Below are 24615 nucleotides of genomic sequence, written 5' to 3'. Positions count from 1 at the left end.
CAGCCTGTTCCTCCTGAGGTGGGCTGCCACTACCGTCACGCATTTGGTAAAAACTCTGGGGGCTGTGGAGAGGCCAAAGGAAAGGACCGTAAACTGGTAGTGGTCCTACCCTACCCGGAAGTGGAGGAAGTGCCTGTGACCCTCGAAAATATGGATGCAGAAATATGCATCCTGGAGGTCCAGGGCTGCGAACCAATCCCCCGGGTCTAGGGATGGAACAATAGAGGCCAGGGAAACCATACAGAACTTGTAATGGACCATAAATTGGTTGAGGTTCCGCAGGTTGAGGATGGGCCTGAGCCCGCCCTTTGCCTTTGGAATCAGGAAATACCAGTATTAAAACCCTCTTCCCTGGAATTCCCGAGGTACCTTCTCAACCACGCCCAGGGTGAGGAGACGCGTCACCTCTTGGTCTAAAAGGAGGGCATGCACCGGGTCCCCAGGGACCTCCAGGGGTGGGGGATGATGGAGGGGAGGGCGAAGCAAACTGCAACATGTAGCCCTTGGAAATGGTGCTGAGGACCCACTGGTCCGACGTTATACGGGACCATTGCACTCGGAAGGCAGATAAACGGTTGCAGAACACAAACTTTATTAACTGGGGGGCTTCCCTGGCAACAGGCCCAGTGGCCCCCCGCAAAGAGTCAAAAGCACCTCTTCTCCTGCCTCTCGCCCTTTGAGGGGCCAGGCTGCTGGGCCGAGTGGGACTGGCGCTGGGACCTGCGTTTCTGCTCCCTCGGCCTCTTAGGTAGGGGCTCATATCTGCCTCCAGCTGGAGGGGCCGAGGTCTGTGGTCTGGCTTTGTCCTTTGCTGGTGGGACATATAGGCCCAGAGTTTGCAGAGTGGTGCGGGAGTCTTTCATCCCATGCAGACGGATGTCTGTTTGATCCACAAACAGGGCCTTCCTGTTGAAGGGCAGGTCCTGCATGAGGGGCTGGGACTCCGCAGACAGCCCCGACAGCGAAAGCCATGACGCCCTGTGCATGGAAATGGCCGAGGCCATCAAACCGGCTGCTGTATCTGCTGTGTCCGAAGTCACTTGAAGAGCCGCTTTCGCCGCCGCCGTTCCTTCGTCAACCAAGGCTCTGAACTCTCTCTTGTCCCTTTCCTGGAGAAGAGGTTCATACTTTGGCAGGGACCCCCATAAGTTAAAATCGTACTGGCTCAGTAGGGCTTGGTGATTTGCCACCCTGAGCTGGAAGCTTGCCGATGAATAAACCTTCCTGCCGAAGGTATCCAGTCTCCTGGTGTCTTTATCCTTAGGGGGTGGGTGCAGGTTGACCATGCCTCTCTCGGTGGTTTACAGACTCCACCACCAGAGAGTTGGGTGCCGGCTGAGAGTACAAGTATTCGTGCCCCTTTGCTGGTACAAAATACTTTCTCTCTGCCTTTTTAGAAATAGGTGTCAAGGAGGCCGGGGTTCACCAAAGCAAAGTTGATATGTTGGCCACCTCGTGGTGGAAAGGAAGGGCCACACGGCCCGCTGCCGAGGAGGACAACATATTGAACAGGGTGTCCGACAGCTCCTCCGTCTCCTCAACCTGAAGCTGGAGATTCAAGGCCATCCACTTAAGGAGCTCTTGGTGAGCCTTAAAATCTTCCTGTAGGGCGGGTGGTGGCGCCGCTATGGATTCCTCTGGTGCCGGAGAGGGGATCGGTTCTGCCCCCAGGGCGTCGTGCGGTACCGGTGGTTCAACCCCCAAGTCGGTCCGAGGTGCGGTGCCGCTGATTTGGTACCGGTTGACTTTTCCCGGTGCCGGGGTGGGGATGTAGAGTGCACCTGTGATGCCCTGGCCACTGAACAGAGTCTCGCCAGTACAGGTAATTGGGGCCACAGTGCTCACTGACACCACTGCCCTTGCCAAGGCGCCCCTTGCCACTGACCTGCTTGGGGACCGAGTGGAGCCACTTGATCGTGGGGGGCGGCCTGGGTATGGGCAATTGGGTGCTGAAATTGCTGAGGAATGCACAGTGCTGTACGAGTGTCAGGAGCGTCCATGGCCATGTCAGTGCCGACCTTGAGATTTAGACTTTGACAACGAAGATGTGTACCTGTCAGAGGTGCTGATTCTAGATTCCTCCCGGCAACCATGGCTATGACGCCTGGGTGCCGATGTCAGTCGAGGGGTGTTCCGAGCATGACCTCTGTCGGAGCGAACACTCAAATCTGAACGTTGGTGCCGATGGCGTCAAGACCTGCTCCTATAACTTTGGTGGGAAAAGGAGCGTCGACACCTCTTGTCTCGGTACCTGTGACCTCTGTGGGTAGTGGAGGACCCTTGAGGCTCCCTCTCAGGCGAATTGGCCAATAGAGTGGAAGTCTGGTGTGGGCTCCGGTATGGGCCCCTTGGAACGGGTAGGTATCTTGTCCTCGGAGCAGGGGCTATGCCGGATCGGAGAGGGTTGATGAGCTCCCAGTGGTGGCTTCCCTTGGGATCAGGGGCCCGTCTCAGGCGGCTCACCCAGCACTGGAAGGGTGAGGATGTCATGTGCTGCCTGTGCCGCCTCCAGCGTCAACGGCATTCTCACTGCAGGAGAGGCACATGTGGACAGGACCGGACTACTCCGCTCAGCGCAAGTCGAACGTCTGGTTCCTGAGGGGGATCGTGGGCTGCCCAACTCGAGTCTGGCCTCACTCCTATCCTTCTCTTGGCGCCACTGAGTCTTCCCTTGCTTCTTGGCGGGGGAGCAGTGCTGACTGGTGGATGGAACCTTCCTCTGCACCAATGATGCAGTGCCCAGCGCTGAGTCGGGTTGGCGTGCCGGTGCCAATGCCGACTCCATTAGCAGGGCCCGGAGTCGGATATCTCTTTCATGCTTCGTTCAAAGCTTGAACGATCTGCAGATTTTACAATGCTCGCTTACGTGAGTCTTGCCCAGACAGTGAAGACACTGAGAGTGTGAATCGCTCCTGGGCATAGAACTGCAACAGGAGTCGCATGACTTGAAGCCTGGGGCACAGGGCATGCCCCAAGCCAGGCAACTAACTAGAAAAGCAATCTATGAAGATGAGTTGTACTACTAAGGCTAGAAGTGCTACAGTAGAGCTGGAGCACAAAGTTCCGACTACCTTCACTGGTGGCAAGAAGGAACTGAGAGTAGGGGGAGTGTGCAGCTCCCCTTATAGCGCGATATAAAGACACCACTCTAGGGGTCGCAGTGGTGCTGCTCCACTACGGGTACTGCTAAGAGAAAAACTTCCGGCACTGGTGCACGTGGCGAACACGCACACCTTCTGTGGAATACACCTGAGCAATCACTCAAAGAAGAATGTAATTTATCAGATTATAGTTTAGACTAGACATTAGAATAATACCTGTTGCAGCGAGGCGGTGTGGCTCCCCTCCTCCCCAGGGAGAGTTGAGCCCCATCAATCATCCCCCAGGGCGGAACTGATGGGCGGAAGTCCCACCCCTCAGAGGGTCAGGTGGCGACCCAGAAGGATAAAAGCCGGGCCCCAGCCTTCAGTCAGGGCCCAGCCGCCGGCAGGAGCAGACGTGCCCGCTGACCCTCGTCACTGGGAAGCCGCTGAGGCCAGAGGCCAGTACCAGGAGCTGCCAGAACTACCCCGCAGTTGCTACGACAAGGAGCTGCCAGAGCTGCCCCACAGTCGCTGCGACGAGGAGCTACCAGAGCTGCCCCGCAGTCGCTACGACGAGGAGCTGCCAGAGCTACCTCGTCCCTACTACTGCCCCGAGGAGCCCCCAGACCAGACCTGGCCCGCCGTCCCAGAGGTATTCCCGGACCTGCCACCCAGCCCTGACTGGGAAGAACCCATGGTGCTGGACGCCCCCGCGGACCAGGTAGGAACCGAGGGGGAGACTGGAAGTAACCCGGGGGCAGCTGACTACAGTCAGGCTGCAGAGGGCCCTGTGCCTATGTCAGTGTGTTTCGGTCAGGGTCCCCACTGATCGCCACTAGCGGCGACAGCCGCTACTAGGGCCCCGGGCTGGAACGCAGAGGAGTGGGTGGGTCTGCGTTCCCCCTGCCACCCATAACCGGGTGGCAGAATCCCCCTTCACCCTCACCTCTGCTCTGCCCTGCCCCAAAGGGCCAGAGCTGATAAACTGCTACTGTGTTTGTTGATGCCCCGCCCGACCCAAGGGCTGGGCCCCTATTGACTTTGCCACTGCGCTGCCCTGCCCCAAAGGGCCAGAGCTGATAAACTGCTACTGCGTTTGTTGGTGCCCCGCCCGACCCAAGGGCCGGGCCCCTACTGACTTTGTCACTACTCTGCCCTGCCCCAAAGGGCCAGAGCGGAACAAACCATTGTAACGGTTTGCTGGGGCACCCGCCTGAACCAGAGGCTGGGCCCTGTTTAACTGTGCCGCTGTTCAGTCCCGCCCACAGGGCCCGAACCGCCGGAGCTGACTGCGGTCCCGAGGGCAGAGGCCCTCGGACAGTGAGACAAGGCCTGTGTGGCTCCCCTCCTCCCCAGGGAGGGTTGAGCCCCGGCACCCGCACGTCCACACTTGGCACCTGACCAGGGACGTGACCCTTTGCCCCTGTGAGAAGGGGCCGGTAGGAGAGCGCTAAGGTAACCAGCGTTCCCCAGACCGAGACATGGATCTGGAACGACTGTTCCGACTGCTGGCGGAAAGCCAGGAGCGGCAGCAGGCGGCGCAACTGCTGCAGCAGCAACATCAGCAGACCGCCCTTCGTGAGCAGCAGCAACAACGAGATGCTGCCCTCCTCCAGCAGCAGCGACAGCAGCACGCCGCTCAGCTGGAGCAGCAACAGCAGCTTATCCAGCAACTGGGAGGCCAGCTACAGATGCTTCTCGGGACTGCCACCCGACCCGCCGACGGGGTCACGGGAGAGGACACTGGGGGTTCCCCGTCACCGGCACCCCTGCACCTGACCAAGATGGGCCCGGGGGATGACCTGCAGGCCTTCTTGGTCACGTTTGAGCGGCTGGCTCTAGTCGCAGGGTGGGCCTGAGCTCAATGGGCCACTCTCTTGGCCCCCTACATGACCGGGCCAGCTCAGCTGGCCTATCGCGGGCTGGTGATGGAGGACGCCCAAGACTACGATCGGGTGAAGGCGGCAATCCTTGACGCCTTGGATGTCAGCCCCGAAACCTTCAGACAACGGTTCCGGAGCCAGACGTACCCAACCGGCGCTCATCCTCGATTGGTCGCCCAAGGGCTGAAAGAAGCCTACCGCCGCTGGCTGCAGCCTGAAACCCGTATGGCGGAGAAAGTAACTGAGCAGGTGATTCTCGAGCAGTTTGTGCACATCCTGCTTGCGCGAGGACGGGCCTGGGTCCTCCATCATCGGCCCACCACCCTGGGGGCCGCGGTCTCCTTGATAGAGGATTTCCTCGCTGCCGAGGCTTCGGTGGGGCCCGCCTTCCAGGCCCCAGCCCCGGGACCCGACCAAACCTGCGGAGGAAGGGGGGCTCCGCACTGTCTGGACCGCGGGGCCCGGGTCACAGACGGGTCCCCGAGCCAGCCCCTCGACCCAACGTTCGTAGCCTGCCCCGCCCTCGGGCTCAGGTGCCTCCCCCACGGGGCCGTCAGAGCCCCGCCGAGGCCACCGAAGCCCGCCGGCCACTGGGCCCCAGCATGGGCACTCGGAAATAGGACCCTGCTTTGGGTGTGGGAGGACCGGCCACTTACAATGGGACTGCCCTGCGATGGAGTGTGACTATGGGCAGGTATGCGCAGGGGAAGGTCGGGCTCGACGACCCCAGCCCCCTAAGCTCACGATCCCGCTGGTCGTGGGGGACCAAGCCACGATGGCCCTGGTTGACTCCGGCTGCGGTCAAACATTGGTCTGTCAGGCCCTGGGGCCACCGATCGATCCTGGCCTGGAACCTATCCACCTCCAGTGTATCCATGGAGATGTTCGACCCTACCCGAGTGCTCGGGCTCGGCTGATGGTCAATGGCCTCACCTGGTCGCTGATTGTCGGGGTGGCCCCCCGTCTGGCCTACCCGGTCATCTTGGGGTGTGACTGGCCCGCTTTTGAGGGGCTCCTTCGATCCATACCGGCCCTGGCGGCCAAGCCCCCAGAACCCCCGGGGGAGACCGAAGAGAGCCCCGAGGAAACTGGAGTAGAAACCTTGGAGGCTGAGGTTCCGACTGAAGGAGACCCCTCCGCGCCCCGCTTTGACACGGACTTTTGTCGAGACCAGCAGGCCGACCCCACTCTCCGAAGGGCCTATGAGCAGCTCGCGGCCATTGATGGGTTGGTCATTGACCCTGGCCGGGCTACGCAGTGGCCCCACTTTGAGCTCCGGCGGGACAGACTTTATCGGGTCGAGTGGGACCCCCGCACGCAAGAGCCGCGAACACAACTGCTCATGCCCCGATGCCATTGATGGGCCGTAATGAGCTTGGCCCACGACATACCAGCCGCGGGACACCTGGGGCATGAGAAGACCCTGGCACGGATTCGGGCTCGGTTTTACTGGCTGGGGATAGACGGGGATGTGAAACGGTACTGTAGCTCCTGCCCGTGGTGTCAACTGGCCGCCCCACCCTGGACACCTAAGGCACCATTGGTCCCGATGCCACTAATGGATACCCCGTTCGAGTGTGTTGCCATGGACCTGGTGGGCCGCTTCCACGGAGCACGGTGGGATTTCAATATGTCCTGGTCCTAATCGACTATGCCACCCGGTTTCCGGAGGCCGTCCCGCTGTGGAGCATCACGGCCCAGACCATCGCGGGCGAACTAGTGAAGGTGTTTTCCCGCGTGAGGTTGCCTAAGGAGATCTTGACGGACCAGGGCACAAATTTCACGTCCAGGCTGCTGAAACAAGTCTGCCGACTCCTGGGGGTAAAGCAGCTCCAGACCTCCATCTGCCACCCCCAGACAGACGGGTTGGTGGAGCGCTTCAACTGCACCCTCAAGGGCATGCTCAGAAGGTTCCTGCCAGACGAGCTTCGCCACTGGGACCAACTCCTCCTGCTGCTGCTCCTCGCTGTCCGGGAGGTCTCCCAGGCTTCGACCAAGTTCTCCCCCTTTGAACTCCTCTATGGGCGGAGGCCACGGGGCCTCCTGGACCTAATGAAGGAGACGTGGGAGCAGTCGGCCTCCCCAACCCAGCGGCTTCTCCAGTATGTCCTCCGGCTGCGGGAACACCTAACACAGGCAGGAATCCTGGTGAGGGAGAACCTCAAGGAGGCCCAGGGGAGGCAGGAGCGGAGTTACAACCAGGACACGCAAGTGCGAGAATTCGCCCCCGGAGACCGGGTTCTCCTGCTCCTTCCCTCCAGCGAGTCAAAGTTGTTGGCCCGTTGGCAAGGCCCCTACGAGGTGGTTCGGAGGGTGGGGCCCGTCAACTATGAGATTCGCCAGCCGGGTCACCGCAAGGAGAGGCAGCTGTATTACATAAACCTGCTGAAGCCGTGGCAGGTCCGAGAGAGCCTGCTGATTGACCCATGCCCGCCAGAGTTAGAGCTGGGTCCGGAAGTGGCCCTGACGGAGGAGGTGTCTGAACCCGCACTAGGAAGGACCCTGACGGAGGAGCAACGGGAGCAGGCCAAATGCCTCTTACGGGCCTTCTGTCGGACCTTTACGGCGCTACTGGGCTGTACGAGCGCCACCTATCACACGGTCCAAACATCACCCGGGAAGGTCGTCAGAGAAGCTACTCGGCCTATCCCACACCGGATGCGAGAGGAGGTTGAGGAGGAGGTACGGGCAATCTTGGCCTTGGGGGTCGTTGAACCGTCCTGGAGTGAGTGGCGCAGCCCGGTGGTTTTAGTACCCAAGCCAGACGGCTCTCGGCGCTTCTGTATAGACTTCCGAAAGGTGAATGCCATCTCCCGTTTTAACGCCTACCCGATGCCCCGAGTCGACGAGTTACTCAGCCGCCTTGGAGAGGCCCACTATATCACCATGCTGGACCTCAGCAAGGGGTACTGGCAAATCCCCCTCGAGGAGGCGTCCAAGGAAAAAACCACCATTGCCACTCCGTCCAGGCTGTATCAATTTATCTGGATGCCCTTCGGCCTCCATGGCGCCCCCGCGACCTTTCAGCGGCTGATGGACCGCCTCCTACGATCACACCAAGAGTACGCGGCCGCCTACCTGGACGATGTCGTGATCTACAGCCGCTACTGGGACGGCCATCTGGATCAGGTTGCTGCGGTCCTCCGAACCCTTTGGGAGGCGGGGTTGACAGCGAACCCCAAGAAGTGCCGAATAGCGTGGGAAGAAACCACCTACCTTGGTTATACCGTTGGGCAGGGGCTGTCATAGATAGATAGCTAAGGGTTAATGTTTCTTTCACCTGTAAAGGGTTAACAAAGGGAACCAAACACCTGACCAGAGGACCAATCAGGAAACCGTATTTTTCAAAGCTCGGGGACTCAAGGGACTGGGAATGTTTTGGGTCTGTGGGTCTTTGTGTCTTGTCTCTCGGCTATTGAGAGGGCGTCTTTCTATTCTTTCAAGCTTCAAATCTTCAGTTTCCAAGTTGTGTAGTACCACAAGGTAGCAAAACAATAGGCCTTTTTATATGGTTTTGTTTTGTTATTTACATGATGTGTAGTTTGCTGGAATGTTTTTAAATTGGATATCTTTTTTGAATAAGGACTGTTTATTATATTTTTTCTTTTAAGCAATAGCCTGTGTATTTGTTTACCTTGAATGGCAGAGATCATTTTTGTATGTCTTTTCTTTCTTTTTATATTAAAGCTTTCTTTTTAAAACCTGTGGATTTTTCTTTCTTGTTTCCCTTGTTTATCCCAGGGATTTGGGATAACTCACTAGGAAAGACTGGGTGGAGGGAGCATGGGAGGGGGGAGAGGTAGAATCTCTCTCTGTTTTCCTTGAATCTGTGTGCCTCTGGGGAAGGGGATTAGATTCAAGAGTTTGGGATCAGTAATCTCCTCAGGGTAGCCTGGCAAGAGGGGAAAGCCTGGGAGGGGTAAAGAGGAGGGGGGAATGGTTATTTCTCTCCTTGTTTTAAGATCCAAGGGATTTGGGTTCTTTGGGTCCCCAGGGAAGGTTTTGGGGGACCAGAGTGTACCAGGCACTGGAATTCTGGTTGGTGGCAGGCTATCAATCTAAGTTGGTAATTAAGCTTAGAGGGTTCATGCTAGCTTCTCAGTTTATGAATGCTAAGGTTTCAAATCTGAGTAGGAAAGCTATGACAGGGGCGGATATTAAGCCTCTCGTGGAAAGTTCAAGCCCTGGCGGAGGTGCCCCACCCCGACAACGAAACGGCAGGTACGGCGCCTTCCTGGGCTCGTAGGGTATTACTCGCATGGTTTATTTCCCCAAGTTCGCATCAATTGCCCGCAGCCCCTGACCGAGCTACTAACGTAAGAACAGCCCTCAAAAGGTGCAATGGACCCCTCGACTTGTTGAAGACAGCCTTTTAGAACGTCTCCGCAGTTGCTTGTGCCAGGGAGCCCGTCCTGTAATAGTCCCGACCTTTGAACAAGTTCCATTCATGCCTTTCAGACGGGTATGCGTTCGTGACGTCGGGCTTAGGGGCAGTCTTGTTCTCAGGAAGAGGGATGACAGAGGAACCACCCCGTGCTGTATCATAAGTCGAAAACTATTCCCGCCCGGGAGCGGAACTATGTCCACGGTTGAAAAGGAGGCCCTCGGCAGTCAAAGTGGCCTGCGAGGGCCCTTCAGAATCTTCCTCCTGGGTGGCCCTGTTCACCTCTCGTTAATGGACCTACGCCCCCCTTCAATGGCTCATGTGGGATGAAGGACAACAATGGCCCGCAGTCATGCGGCTGGTATTCCTGGCCTTGGACCAGCCCTATGCGTTTCACCCATCCAGCATCGGGCCGGCCAAGGACCATGCCAATCGCAGCACCTATCTATCCCGCCTCGATGCACGATGGAGCACACGCCCGGCCCGTACAACGCGGGGTCTGGACTTGAGGGGGGGTGTGTGTAAGTGAGGCAGTGTGGCTCCCTCCTCCCAGGAGGGTTTTGAGCCCCGTCAATTCATCCCCCAGGCGGAAACTGGCTGGGCGGTATAGTCCCGCCCCTCAGAGGTAGGCAGGTGACGCCCGTAAGGATAAAAGCCGGGCCCCAAGCCTTCAGTCAGAGCCCAGCCACCAGTCAGGAGCAGACATGCCCGCCTGACGCTCGTCACTAGGAAGCGCTGAGGCCAGAGGCCGGTACCAGGAGCGCAGAGCTGCCCCGCTAGTCGCTACGACGAGCGAGCTGCCAGAGCTGGCCTCCGCGGGCCGCTTCACGACGAGGAGCTGGCCAGGAGATGGCCGCGCAGCCGCTACGCACGAGGAGCTGCCAGGAGCTGCCCTGCAGCCGCTACGACGAGGAGCGTGCCAGAGCTATCCTCGTTCCCTACTACGGCCCGGAGGAGGCCCCAGACCAGTCCTGTGGTCCCACCTGTTCCTCAGAGTATTCCCGCGACCTGCGCCCAGCCCTGACTGGAGACCCTATGGTGCTGGACAGGGCAGTGGCAAAGGTCCAAAGGGGCCCAGCCCTTGCGAGTTCGGTGCGGCGGACCAACAAACACAGTAGCAGTTTATCAGCTCTGGCCCTTTGGGGCAGGGCAGAGCAGAGGTGAGGGTGAAGGGGGATTCTGCCACCCGGTTATGGGTGGCAGGGGGAACGCAGACCCACCCACTCCTCTGCGTTCCAGCCCGGGGCCCTAGTAGCGGCTGTCGCCGCTAGTGGCGATCAGTGGGGACCCTGACCGAAACACACTGACATAGGCACAGGGCCCTCTGCAGCCTGACTGTAGTCAGCTGCCCCCGGGTTACTTCCAGTCTCCCCCTCGGTTCCTACCTGGTCCGCGGGGGCGTCCAGCACCATGGGTTCTTCCCAGTCAGGGCTGGGTGGCAGGTCCGGGAATACCTCTGGGACGGCGGGCCAGGTCTGGTCTGGGGGCTCCTCGGGGCAGTCACAGCGACTGCGGGACAGCTCTGGCAGCTCCTCGTCATAGCAACTGTGGGGTAGTTCTGGCAGCTCCTGGTACCGGCCTCTGGCCTCAGCTGCTTCCTAGTGACGAGGGTCAGTGGGCACGTCTGCTCCTGCCGGCGGCTGGGCCCTGACTGAAGGCTGGGGCCCGACTTTATCCTTCTGGGTCGCCGCCTGACCCTCTGAGGGGTGGGACTTCTGCCCAGCAGTTCCACCCTGGGAGATGATTGACAGGGCTCAACTCTCCCTGGGGAGAAGGGGAGCCACACCGCCTCGCTACACCTGTACTCTTGTAAAAAGTGTCATGGGATCTTTAATGACTGCACATGCTCAGATTCTTTAGGTATTCATTGGGAAGTTGGTTTTTGGCAGTATAATGCCCCCGAACATCATGACTGCGCATGCTCAGATTCTTTAGGTATTCATTGGGAAGTTGGTTTTTGGCAGTATAATGCCCCCGAACATCATGCCAGCAAATTGTTTTAGTACTAATTCAGAGGGACTAGCACCAGCTACTGAGATTTAGTATTGACAGAGAGAAGAGTGCCACCTACTTTTTACAAACAACACTTCTTGCCAACACCTGGGCTGTCCTTGGTGACAACTCTAATAATATACATTATACAATCAGGTAAATGGTCTTCTCATCTCTCTCCGGAAAACAATCAATACAGGAGAGAAAGAAACCCTAAGCACATATCTAAAAAAAAAAAAATAATTACTATCTCATGAAGAAGTGCAGTTCTTTTGTGGTCACAAACGCATGCAAGGCAAATAGAGTAAAGCAAGTTCTTCCTAGCTTCAGAATATGCAGCTTCCTGACCACACTGCTAATGCAACACTGAGGGTAGGTCTATACTACTGCTTGAGTCGATGTGACTTACATCTCTCAGGGGTATGAAAAAGATACCCCCCCAGCCATGCAAGATATATCGACCTAAGCACTGTCCATACTGACACTATGTCAGCACATGCAACTGCACTGATGTAGCACTTCTAGTGTATACCTGCCCTCATTCTGTGCATATTGGTTTTCAAAGAGATACAGTGAAGTGAGTCAATAGTTATTGTAGCTGTGTTGATCCCAGGATATTTACTCCTGGAGGAATTCTGAGCCACTGCGCATGTGCAGAATTTATGTCCCCCACAGATTTCTTTTCTTCCCTGCAGAAAAATGACTTTCTGATGGGGAAGCAAAGGGAAGCCACAGGAGCGGTCATGTAACCCTCCCCAGCAGTGTGTTTTGGGTGCCCAGGGCAGCTGGCAGAGAGGTAAATCACTGTGAGGCAAGGGGTGGGACTGGGGAAGACCCGGTTGGTGGCTCCTACTCTGGGCCAGACTCAGCTGCCAATCCCTGGACTGGGGAGGATGGGACTTCCTCTTCCCGTGCATGGCATCCTGGGCCATGTCAGACCCACACCCAGATTTCTCCCCTGGCTGTAGGAGGCTCTGCACACTCCTCCCTCCCCGCCCGCTTCCTGCATCCATCACTCCTCAGCTGCAGTGGGAGGGATCCCTGTACAGGGAGCTGCTCCCCCATCCACCCAACCCCTGTGCATCCAGACCCTCTGATAAGCCAAACTCCCCCTGCATATGGACTACCCCAACAAGCTACTTGCACCTGAATCCCTACGCTACCGAGCCCCAACTAGTTATACCTGGATCCCCACCCTACTGAGCCCCACTCCCTCCCACCACACCCACACACCCCAGCCAAGTTCTATCCCCAGACCTAGACCTACACCCCCCGCTGAGCACCAACCACCTTCAACTGAACCCCCTGCAGAATCTCATTACCGTTGCACGCAGAACCCCCCCCAACAAGCACCTATGCATCCATATCTCCCCCACACCCAGATCCCCCACTGAGCCACCGCACCCAGACTGACCCACACAGAACCCTCTCAACCCACATGTGGATCACCCACACTAAGCCTCTTCACACTTGGATCCTGCCTTTCTGAGCCTGTCCACCTGCACCTGGCACAGATGGGCAGGGTCCTAGGGTGCTTCTGGGGCAGGCCCAGTCTTTGCATTGTGTCAGGGTTGGGTGCGGCATCACCGTTGAGTCTGTGTCTCGGGAGAGAGCTGCATAGTGATCTCTCACCTCTGTGCAGCCAGTGGCCTGTGCTCCCCAATGCCATGCTGGAGCCTCCAAATTTATTTGACAAATAAAATTTGCAGTATTTTAAAGTATTGTGCACAGGATTTTTATTTTTCTGGTGCAGAATGCCCTCAGGAGTAAATATTAGAGAGACAAAGTGTGTCCAATAAAAGACATTACCTCATGCACCTTGTCACAGCTTGAGAATGACAAATAAGACTACACTTTTGTGACACATTCTGGGACTGTCTAGTTTTTGTCTATATTACTGGTACGTCAGATTCTGTGATTTAACTAACACAGATATTCCTGCAGAGAATATCCATTGGGAGGGTGGGGAAATAGGAGGAAAGGACAACTGCGCTATATTCTTTAAAAAGACAAAGGAAATCTCTGGACAGAACCACTGTAGGTCCTGTGCTCCATCATATGGTTAGACAGAGGTAAGAACTCGGTAGCATACCCTCAAATAAACCCTTTCCTGAATAAAAATTGGTGGGAAAATCTCAAGTGTTTTGTGCTTAGGAGAGCAAGTGCCAGGCCTCTGACCTTCATGAGGCATCCTGGTTTTATTTTATGGATCTCTGTACCTGTGGAGAGCAACAAAAATCATTGCAAAAATATCTTACCTGGCAGTGCAAAGATTATTTTTCGTACACCATCAATATCCAAAGTTGCAAATGTTGTTGGCAGGCTAGGGGGAAAGAAAGTTGTTTAATAAATACACTGAACTCGTATCTAACGTGGCTGTGCTATTATAATGTACAGATTACCTTCCATTCCTTTCATAATCTGAAATGTTCCTTCTCTCCTTTATTGTCATTGCCTTTTTAACCCTTAGAGCACTGTGAGCATAATCATCCTCATTACATTGTGTTGAAGAATTTAAGCTGATTAAATTCATCTCCTTGCCCTCATCCCTCCCTCTATCCCAACAATCACCTTAACCTGCTCCTCAAATGCTGATCCTTCTCCCTAGTAAACAAATCTCCTCCCAGTTTCCTGACCTCATGCTAATATCTTTTCCTCCTAAATTGTTCTAGTATTATTAATATTTATTCATATTGTAGTTGCCCACAGAATCCCAATAAAGGACTGATTACTTTTAACCATACAACTCCCACTGCCCACTCTGGATCTCTCTCTTCCTGCTGACTCTTGTCTCAATTCCTTGAGCTTCTGGGCAGCGATTCTCAAATGACCCAGCCCCTAGCGTACTAACTCAAACACAATCTCACTCCCATACTATTAAAACACAGAGTTTCCAGATGTCATCCACCTGGGACCTGCTTAATGTTCCAACGGTAAAGGACTTGCCAAATGCCTTCATTCTATTTAGAAAAAGTTCTGCTGCTACAACAGGTATTTTCTGTTTATTATTAAGAACTAGCCAACCAACCAACCAGCCCTGCACCAGCTTTAGCCACAATCAGAATTTAGAATCCCGAACAACCTAGTATATAAACAAACCACCCTCAATAGTTATTGAGACAAGCAGCTGAGAAAAGACTCCATAGTCTTGGATTTGGAGAAAAGAATTCTCTGCTCCCAGAAGAGCCACATTTTTCAGTGTCTCCACAGAGCACAGTACTAGCACTACACTGAAGTGGTGGTGAGGCAGGAGTAGTACATTCTGTGTGTTTATATATAAAACAAGCACATAAAACATCCTGCATCATTTAAGAATTCCTATATGCAACATTTAGATAACAAGGAGCATTACAACCTAGATCGTACTCCACCCTTCTCTTATTTAAAAGCTCCTTGTTGTACCAATATGGGAGATGTGAATTCTGAAGTGAAGTGAAATGCTTAATGAGCATACCTACAGCCAGAATGTCCGTCCATTTCCCAGCTGCTTCATAGCAAAGCTGGTGTCTGAGCTCTGGCAACATATTTAGGGCTCTGCACATTTTTGAATGTGTTGATTTTTTTCCTGTGAGTTCCAACATAGAAATATCTGTTGCTAATCAGCAGTAAGCTTTCAATTCTGGTTAAATTCACTAGCAATAGTAAGGACTGATTTAGTTAGGGTTGATATTACTTCTTTCCCATATCCAACTATCCAATGGTTTATATTAGGCTTTAAAATAGCATCTCTACCAAAACAGAACAAAAACCACATGTAGCAGATTCGGCACAAGGTAAACTCAATCAGGGCCATAAAATTCAAAATATTTCTTACCCTGGTTTCATAAAAACTCTGCCAAAGTGAATCTGTGCATGAAGGTCAATGTCCAGCACCTGTTTAAGATAGTCCTGTTTACATTAAAAAAAGAAAAAAAAATTAAAGTAACATCAAAGTTGTTTACAGTGGTTTACAGCATCAAAGATGTTGTGTACATGGCGGCCCTGTTTAAAGTGTTATAAACTAGTAGGGAATTTCCAGTACTAGAAAGGAGTAACTTGCAGAAAGATGAGTGACGAAGAGGGAGCTATAACTCTTAGACTCTGAACATGCAATTGACTCAGTGTGGATACAGGGATCCTTGCACAGTCAACTGCAGTACTGGCATCTTCAAAGTGTCCAAAGGTATTCACTACAGGAAATTTTTAATGCCAGCTTGTGAAATCTGGTGCATACATTCCAAAGACAAAAACATTTTTCTTTGTAAGTCAGGGCCAAGACTCAAATCCAATAAAACTACTTTTCTTTCGAGACTGTAAATTAGCTACTAGTGGAATTCAGTGATCAGCCAGTACCTTTCAGAACTAGGATGCACCGTAGACCTCAAAGTCTCTCAAGAGGTCACTGTAGTTCTTTGCACTGTCATTGTAGCCACACTGGTCCCAGGAGATCAGAGAGAAAAAATGGGTGAGGTAGTATCTTTTATTGGACCAACTTCTTCTGGTGAGAGAGACAAGCTTTCAAGCTTAAAGCTTGTCTCTCTCACCAACCGAAGTTGGTCCAATAAAGGATATTACCTCACTCACCTTGTCACTATAGTTTCTGTAATTTCTTGGGGACAGCATATAATTCACAGCTATAGGTTATTTAAAGTTTCTGTAAGAGGGAAATTAGTGAGCCTACATTTTCTGTGCATTGGTTCAAGTTAAATTATTTTGGATCAACACAATCAATCCATTAGTTCATGAAATCCGGAATTCCTTATGCTGTCTCTCTCTTGATAATAGCTGTGCTCACAGATGTGTATCATAACTGAAAATAACAAGCCTGTATAAGTTTATTTCTACTAGACTCCATGCATCTTAAATCAGGTTATCACCTGCAAGAATTGTCAGTAAAGAGAGACTTTAGAAGCAATGAACCTGAGATCTCTAGGCAGATTTCTGACTTTTTTTCTTAAATCTATTTTGTCCAAATCTGTGACCCTTTTCCTGTCATGACACAAATTCTTGATTGTTGACTCCATTAAGTCCTTGTCTTTAATTTGCCATATAAATTCTCCTTAAGATGTCTTCAGATATTTAATGTACACTACCAAGAGTCCAACAGAAAAAGGATGGATGCCTCAAGGAACTGGTAATGAGATATGGAGCCTTTCAGCTTTAGGCTGCTGTCTCAAATTCAGTCTAGATGAAGAGTGACCAAAAATTATAGGCATCTAAAGGCTGTTCAGATGCCTTTGTGAAAAGAGGTGGTGGTCTCAATTCAGTTCCTAGTGGCCATGTGTCTGCATGGCACCACTGTTCTAAAAATTCATGGATCAATCAACACTTTCCTTCTGATCACAGTTCCAGGGCCAGTGACTGTGGAATTTGCAGAGCCTGAAGGTAATTTTTATTGGTCCAACAAAATGTTTCTAGTTCTCCCTTAATGCAAGATACTAGACCTTTGAAGAGAGGACCTGCTCAGAAAACTGACTCTAAAAATGGAATCATTGAGCTTACTGTTTATCATCTCTCAGTGACTCCATATAAAATCTGCTCTGTTACACCTAGGTAAATGTTTATTTTAACTGTCATTCCTGCAAACACAACATGGGATAAAAAAGTCATTTTAAGTTTTGTCCTTCTCATATGTCACCACAAGTTTTAAAGGTTCTGCAGGCCCATTTATGCCCTTTGTGACATCTGTCTTCACTGATTTTGCAGAGGTACTACCAACTGCAATTTACCAAACAATTCTGTTGATGATTCACAAGAAGGCAAATCATCCAGCTCACAATCTTTTCTGTGTGCTGTCTCTGCAGAGGTAAGAGGAATAAAACACAACAAAAACTATTTTAAGGTCAGCAGATATAGCTCTGATACACTCAGAGAACAAATCTTTCAGTAAGAAGGAGTCAGTTTTACACATTCACTTGCAGAGTAGCGTGCACGGCTACTACCCTCATTTTAGCTACTCTGAATAAAAAGAAGTCTTCAGTCTTCAGATGCTGTCAATCCAGCACCTTTCACAAACACTACATTTATATGATCACTCCTTAAAGGAAAACTAGATACAAGAAGATTTTGGAAAGGGCTGATTCCAACAACACTTAGAATCTTCCCAGCAATATCACACACCCACTACAGTATTGAAACAAAAGCATAAAAAAAGGACAGTATTAAAATTATTTTTTTAATTAATCCACCAGTGCTGGGTCCAGGGACCTGGAATGTTCTGGTAATAATCATGGATACATTAGCAGTTGCCATCAGGAACGCCTGACCTCATGCCTGGTATACTTATTGAAATGTAGTACCCATGCTTCAGCTTATACCTTTTCACCCATGGACACGCCTCCTGATGTGATGATAACGTCTGCACGGCTGATACCCTCATTCAGTGCATTCAGTAAATCATCTGGGCTGCAAGAAAATCAAAGCAATGAGATTAATGGCCAAAGAAATATTTTTAGGTACCGGATAAAGTAAAACATAAATAGATCTTTGCACACACAAAATATGAGGTAATCATAGAATCGTAGGACTAAACGGGAGCTCAAACGGTCATCTAGTCCAGGGGTCTCAACCTTTCCAGACTACTGTACCCCTTTAAGGAGTCTGATTTGTCTTGCATACCACAAGTTTCATCTCACTTAAAAAGTACTTGCTTACAAACTCAGACATAAAAATACACAAGTGTCACAGCGCACTATTACTGAAAAATTGCTTAGTTTCTCATTTTGTCTGTATGAAGTTTTAGTTTATACTGACTTTGCTACTGCTTTTTATGTAGCCTGTTGTAAAACTAGGCAAATATCTAGATGAGTTGATGTATTCCCTGGAAGACCTCTGCATACCCCCAGGGATACGTGTACCCTTGGTTGAGAACCACTGATCTAGTCCCATCCCCTGCACTCATGGCAGGACTAAGTATTATCTAGACCATCTCTGACAGGTGTTTGTCTAACCTGCTCTTAAAAATTTCCAGTGATAGAGATTCTACAGTCTTCCTAGGCAATTTATTCCAGTGCTTAATCACCCTGATAGGAAGTTTTCCTAATGTGCAACCTAAATCGCCATTGCTGTAATTTAAGACAATTGCTGCTTGTCCTATCGTGAGGTTAAGGAGAACAATTTTTCTCCGGCTTCTTATAACGACCTTTTATATATTTGAATACTATTATCATGCCCCTCTCAGTCTTCCCTTCTCCAGACTAAACAAACCCAATTTTCTCAATCTTCCCTCATAGGTCATGTTTTCTAGACCTTTAATCATTTTTGTTGCTCTTCTCTGGACTTTCTACAATTTGTCCACATCTTTCCTGAAATGTGGCACTCAGAAGTGGACACAGTACTACAATTGAGACCTAATCAGCGCAGAACAGAGCGGAAGAATTACTTCTTGTGTCTTGCTTACAATATTTCTGCTAATACATCCCAAAATGATGTTTGCTTTTTTTTGGAGTAGTGTTACACCATTCTCTGTTTTCTTCCATAGGACTGCACAGCCTTCTTAAGTAGATAAGCCAGGTTTACTCACGAGCAAGTGATCTAATCAAACACCATGGAATTTGATACAGTTCTAGCCAAGAGGTCTATGAGGATCATTGGTAGAGGTATATAAATGTGCAGGACTAGAGCAATAGGGGATACTACAGGTTAGGACTGAAGTGTACTGGCAGAACAGCATAAGGGGATCTGGCACTGGAAAAGCAAAATGACCTTCAGGTTAGGATTTAGGTGCACTGGAACATTGTTTGTGGGAAGTTTGCATAGTGCATGACTACACTTTGCCAGGCTCTAGTCCATGCTATTAGTCTCCCATTGTCATGAGAAATAAATCTATTCATAAAGATTAAAAAAGTTGAGAGTGATCTCTTTGCTTTGTCCTCAGCACATTTGGGAATCTTTCTTAAATAATACACTATAGTATAATTAATTTTTTCTACAACATTAGATATACAAAAGTAACACCATCTACTGTAGTGTACACCAGACAGAGTCCACAGACATCATTTATATAGCAGATGTGTAGAGAGTGAGTGACCTGCCAGCACTTTTCCACAAACTTCCATAACTGGTGTGGCATAATGCAGGCATTGTTCAGCGATGTGGTATTTTCTCTTTAGGAAAATGCAGTGAGAGTAGGGCTGGGTAGAAAATTATTTTCCTAACTTGCAAATATTTTAAAGATTTTGAAATGTTTCTCAAATTGAAGAGACAAAAAGTCAAAATCTAGAAAATATTCATGCATAAAAAATAAAAAACCCCAAAACAACAAAACTTTGGGTCAGTTGAAACACTTTGTTTTGATAATTTCAAAATGTTTCATTTTGATTTTGAATGTTTAAAAAACTTTTTTCAATCTAATTAGTCTAAGTTTCTAAATGAAAAGTCATTTTGAACCAAAACCCCCCAGATTTTGTCTGAAAATCTGAAAACTAAACATTTTTCTGTCTAATTTAACTTGGTTTCATGAACAGTTTTTGATTTGTCGAAAAATTCCTGTCCAGCTCTAAGTAAGAACTTTTGCCCCCTGACTCACTGCACTCCTGCAGACAGCTTCATGGAGTGGATCTAAGTGCTGGGGTAGAATGGGGTAGAAGAAGAAGAACATGATACATGCTCATTTTCCAATGTGTCAGCTAGAAGGATAAAGGTCTGTAGCAGGGAGAAAGGGATTAGAATGTAAGGAAAGAGAAACCAGCTGGGACAAGAAAAAAAACCACACAAAAAACCAAAATCTCTTTCTTTTAGTTAAATAGCATCTGTGTGATTTAAGAATTGGGAGTGGAGGATTTTGATCTCAGTATAAACCACTCTTACTATTTCAATTTCATATGGTGGCCAAGATTTCAAAAAATAGGAGCCTAAAGTTTGTCTCCTAAATCCATATTTAAGTGCCTAAATAAGAGGCCTGAATTTCAAAAGTGAAGAGCTTCCAGCAGCACTTACTGAGATTAATGGAAGTTGCTGAATTGTCAGAACTTTTGAAAGTCAGATCACATATTTAAGTACTTTAATATGGAATTGGGAGTCTAAATTAAGGTTCCTGTTTTTGAAAATCTTGGTCAGAATGTCTGTACTGCTCTCTAGTGGATGTTGTGCTTTGTTTTGATTTATTAATTGAAATATTAATTATGAAATCACACCAAGATTATTTAGCCTGAGTTATTTGCAAACCAGCTAATGAAATTTGTCTGTCACAGTTATGAAGCCTTTATCTGTGTAGAATCTAGGCTCTGAATTCAGAATTCCTATTAACATCAATTTTAGGCCATAACAGACCCTCTTCTTGCCATCTTTCTGAGTTAAACATCTGAATCTTTTTCTCCTTTCTTTGCCCCCACCCCATATATTATCATTGTAAGAAGACTTCTGCAAAAAAGGCAGGTTTTTAATTAAGCTTAAAAGTGGTCATCCCTGAGCTCATTCTGATTTCCTCTGGTAATGTGTTCACATACGAAGATCTGCTAAAAATGCCCTAGACATTGATAAAACTGATAATAGAACAAGATCCCATCTGCAAATACTCATTTCCAGGAGGCTGTGAAGAATAGCGGGTCGTTATGGTGGAACTAAGGAATTGCCATACTTCATTATACACATGGTCCATCTAGGTTAGTATTCTGTCTCTAACAGTGACCACTACCAGAAGCTTCAGAGGAAAGTAACAAAACCTTGCAGTAGGCAGATGTGAGAAAATATGCCTCCACATTGCATCTCATTCTGATTTCTAATAGTCAGAGACTGTCTTAAGACGTGAAACATGAGATTTAATATCATCCTTTCCTGAATATTTATCATCATGAAGGAGAGGTTACTTTCCTTGTACAGTAACTGGAGTTCTTTGACATGTTTTGTCCCTATGAGTAGTCCACTTCAAGATGTGCGTGCATCCATGCACTCCTGATTGGAGATTTTGTCAGCAGCGTCCATCAGTCTGTGCCTGAGCCCTACATAGCGTCTTGCCCTTGTAAGAGGATATATAGGGATAGGTGGACCTGCTGCTGCTCCAGTTCCTTTTCAACCATGAAGTCCATAGAAAATGACTCAGAAGTAGAGGGGAAGGAAGACAGGTAGTGGAGCATTTGTCGGATAAATATCTCAAAGAACTCCAGTTTCTGAACAAATTAAGTAACCTCTTTTTCTTTGAGTTATTGTTCCTATCAGTGTGCCACATCAGGAGATTCCAAAGCAGTACCTCAATTATGAAGACAGATGCTGAAGAGACAGATTCAGTACACACTGTGGAGTAGCCTCACCAAAGGCCATATCAGCTCTAGAAGCATGCATGTTTGCATAGTGCTCGGAAAATGTGTGCACTGAAGACTAGGTGATGGACTTTGAAAATGTCCAAGATGGATATGGTCTTCAATAAGGTCACAGAGGTAGATTGAGCCCTGGTGGAATAGGCAATCACCCTAAATTAAATGAAGGATGCGTATCTGAGGCATTGTGACGGGTTAAGATGCATCTCGAAACCCATTTTCACAGTCTTAGGGTGGACACTGGGTGTCCTTTCACTCTTTCCATGATGGAAATAAAGAGTCTGGGAAAAACCCTGAAAGGCGCAGTCCTATCAAGTAAAAGGTGAGAGCTCTTCTTACATCCAGTGTGTAGAGACTGGCTTCTCTCTCTAGTGGAGTGAGGTTTGGGTCACAACACTGGTAGATAAATGTCCTAATTAATGTGAAATTATGATGAAACTTTTGGTAGAAAGCGAGGGTGGGGATGTAATGTCACCTTGTTGCAATAAAACACCCTGTATAGTAGGTCAACCAAAAGTATCCTACCCAACTCTTCTGGCCACTGTGATGGCTGTGAGGATTTAAAAGAAAAATGAAGGAGAGAACAACTCCCCATAGGTTCAAATGGCAGTTTTCTCTTTGAGGTCACATTGTGGAGGAGGGTTTTTGATGGGAGGAAAAGGTTATATAGACCCTTAATGAATCTCATAGTGGTTGTCTGAGCGAAGACTGAAAACCCCTTAATGGAGAGAGGTGAAAGGCTGTAGTGGCAGCCAGGTGAACCTTAACTGAGCTCAGAAATAAACCTATGGTTTTTAAATTTTGCAAGAAATCTAGAATGTGTGCGAGGAAAGACTTGAGAGAAGGTATGGATCGTTGGGCACACCACACTTGAAAACACTTCCATTTCTGAAAGTAAGTTGTCCTTGTGGCTAGTTTTCTACTGTTCAGCAGAACTATCTGAACCTCTGCAGAGCAAGCCTGTTCTATGCCAGAGAGGCATTAGGGAGCTAGGCTTTGAGGTGCATTGATGAGAGTTTGAGGTGGGTCATGGTGCTTAACCCCTGAGTCAGAAGGTTCACTGTCAGAGGAAGACAAACAGGTACCTTCAGGGATAGGTGAAGTAGATCTGGGAATCAAACAAATCTTGGCCATGATGGTGCTATAAGAATGCACATCAATCTTTCTTGTTTCAGTTTGTTCAGGAATTTGAGGAGCAATGGCATGGGGGGGTGGGGTAAGCATACAATAGGACACATAAGAAGGGCATCTCCGAGAAAGTTGCGACCATGCCGCCTCCTTGAGCAGACGTGCCGGCACTTCACATTGAATGGTGTTATGAAGAGATGGAAATGGCTGTTCAGCCAGTCTGCTATGGCATTCTGTAGCCCTGGTAGATAAAACGCTGAGATCCCTATGCAGTAGGGTATGCAACAATTCCATAATTTTATGGACTTTGCATATAAAGCCTGGGATCTTGCGCCTCCTTGTTATTTATAAAATACATTGCACCCCTGGTTGTCTAGCACAGGGGTAGACAACCTATGGCATGCGTGCCAAAGGTGGCACGTGAGCTGATTTGCAGTGGCACTCACACTGCCTGGGTCCTGGCCACCGGTCCGGGGGGCTCTGCATTTTAATTTAATCAAGGAGGCAGTGGTGGTGATGATCTTTGTGGGGGAAGAACGTGTGAATGGAATTTCCACACAAACCTTCAGGGGATCCTTCCACTTGCTGAGGAAGTCAAGGAACATCACAGGTACTAACACCTACTTGGACATGTTGTGCTTGTTGTGCGTGTAGGCAGACCTGAGCTAGGTGTGGAGACATAAGAAGTGTAGTCTTGCCAGGGGTGATACAAATATACACGCTGCCGTCTGGACCAGGGGTTGAAGACAAATAAGACAGAAGAGTAACAAGTTGGGTAAGCTAGTAAGCTGACACTGTGACTCTCCATCTCAAGACACAGGTGATGGAGAAGGAACTGGAGTGGTGGTGCACGTCCGGCGCTCCCTGTATATCCTTGCATCAGAGTATGAGGGTGTGTTGGGCACAGGCTGGATCTGTGGACATGGCTGACAAAATCTCAGATCAGGCATGCACAGGCACATGCACATTCTGGCACGGAGCACTCATAGGGACAATAACTTGAAGAAAAATTACAAGTCTGGATACCCTTGAGATCCATATGAATATACAATCACGTTTGAATCTTGTTAAATTCTTATGGCAATGAGTTCCACAGTTTAGTTATGTGTTATTGAAAAAGTGTTTCCTCTGATCAGTTGTGGATTTGCCACCTTTTAATTTCACTGAAAGTCTTCTTGCTCTTGTGGTACAAGACAGGGAGAATAGATGTTCCTGGTCTACCTTCTCTCCACCATTCATTATATACTTTTAGCATGTCCCCTCTTATTTGTCTCCATGCTGGTGGGAATATTCTCTCTGGGAGACTGGATGGCTCCAATGGAGGGTAATAGGCTACGGTCTCTCATTTTTATTCAATTTAGGTTAGTAATAATCAAAAGTCACCAGTATCTGATGGCTAGTCCAGCCGATAGAAAATTAACTAAATTAGTTTTGTGCCTCATGGATAGATAGCCTCATCACGATACCCACTACATTAGGCAATAATTGGCCATCTTGCTGGCAGTCTCAGCAGACAGACTAAATAAATCAGATGACAGGCTTCATAATTAGTGATTCACTTACTGTGTTTATGATCTTTAGTATTTTTTAAACATGACATTTCTTTAATCTCAGTATTATTTTCCAGAGACTCACTGTAGTAGGAAGAACTTCTGTGGTACACAAAGCAACCCATTGATTAAAATATTACATATTGTAATCCTGCTCATCACCAGTCCAATTTATTCAATCTGTACAACAATGGAACCAAAACATGACATAAATAGACATAGAAAACCCTTCAACTTTATTTTGTCTGAAACTTGCTTCTCATCTCCACTAGAGGACTCTGATAAAGCCATTCACATATCTGCATTCTCTATGAGATATACACTTTTACACATTCTGCCACACATTATTTTAAGCCTCTCTGT

At 49.3% G+C, this 24615-nt stretch overlaps 1 protein-coding gene across 28 annotated transcripts in view; it reads right to left on the bottom strand.

Annotated features, from left to right (window-relative positions):
* GPHN (gephyrin) overlaps positions 1–24615 on the bottom strand; it is a 648985-nt gene that overhangs the window by 8000 nt on the left and 616370 nt on the right. For all 28 annotated transcript variants that reach the window (XM_075065364.1, XM_075065351.1, XM_075065350.1 and 25 more), the window contains 3 exons: positions 17639–17726; positions 15157–15230; positions 13601–13665 (listed from right to left, as the gene is read on the bottom strand). In XM_075065364.1, coding sequence (XP_074921465.1) covers positions 13601–13665; positions 15157–15230; positions 17639–17726 — 227 coding nt within the window. The remainder of the gene's footprint in view (positions 1–13600; positions 13666–15156; positions 15231–17638; positions 17727–24615) is intronic.

The sequence above is a fragment of the Chelonoidis abingdonii genome, chromosome 4, assembly GCF_003597395.2.
Source record: "Chelonoidis abingdonii isolate Lonesome George chromosome 4, CheloAbing_2.0, whole genome shotgun sequence".
Classification (NCBI taxonomy): Eukaryota; Metazoa; Chordata; order Testudines; family Testudinidae; genus Chelonoidis; species Chelonoidis abingdonii.
The sequence above is the reverse complement of the archived record's forward strand: the minus strand, read 5'-3'. Positions and strand labels throughout refer to the sequence as shown.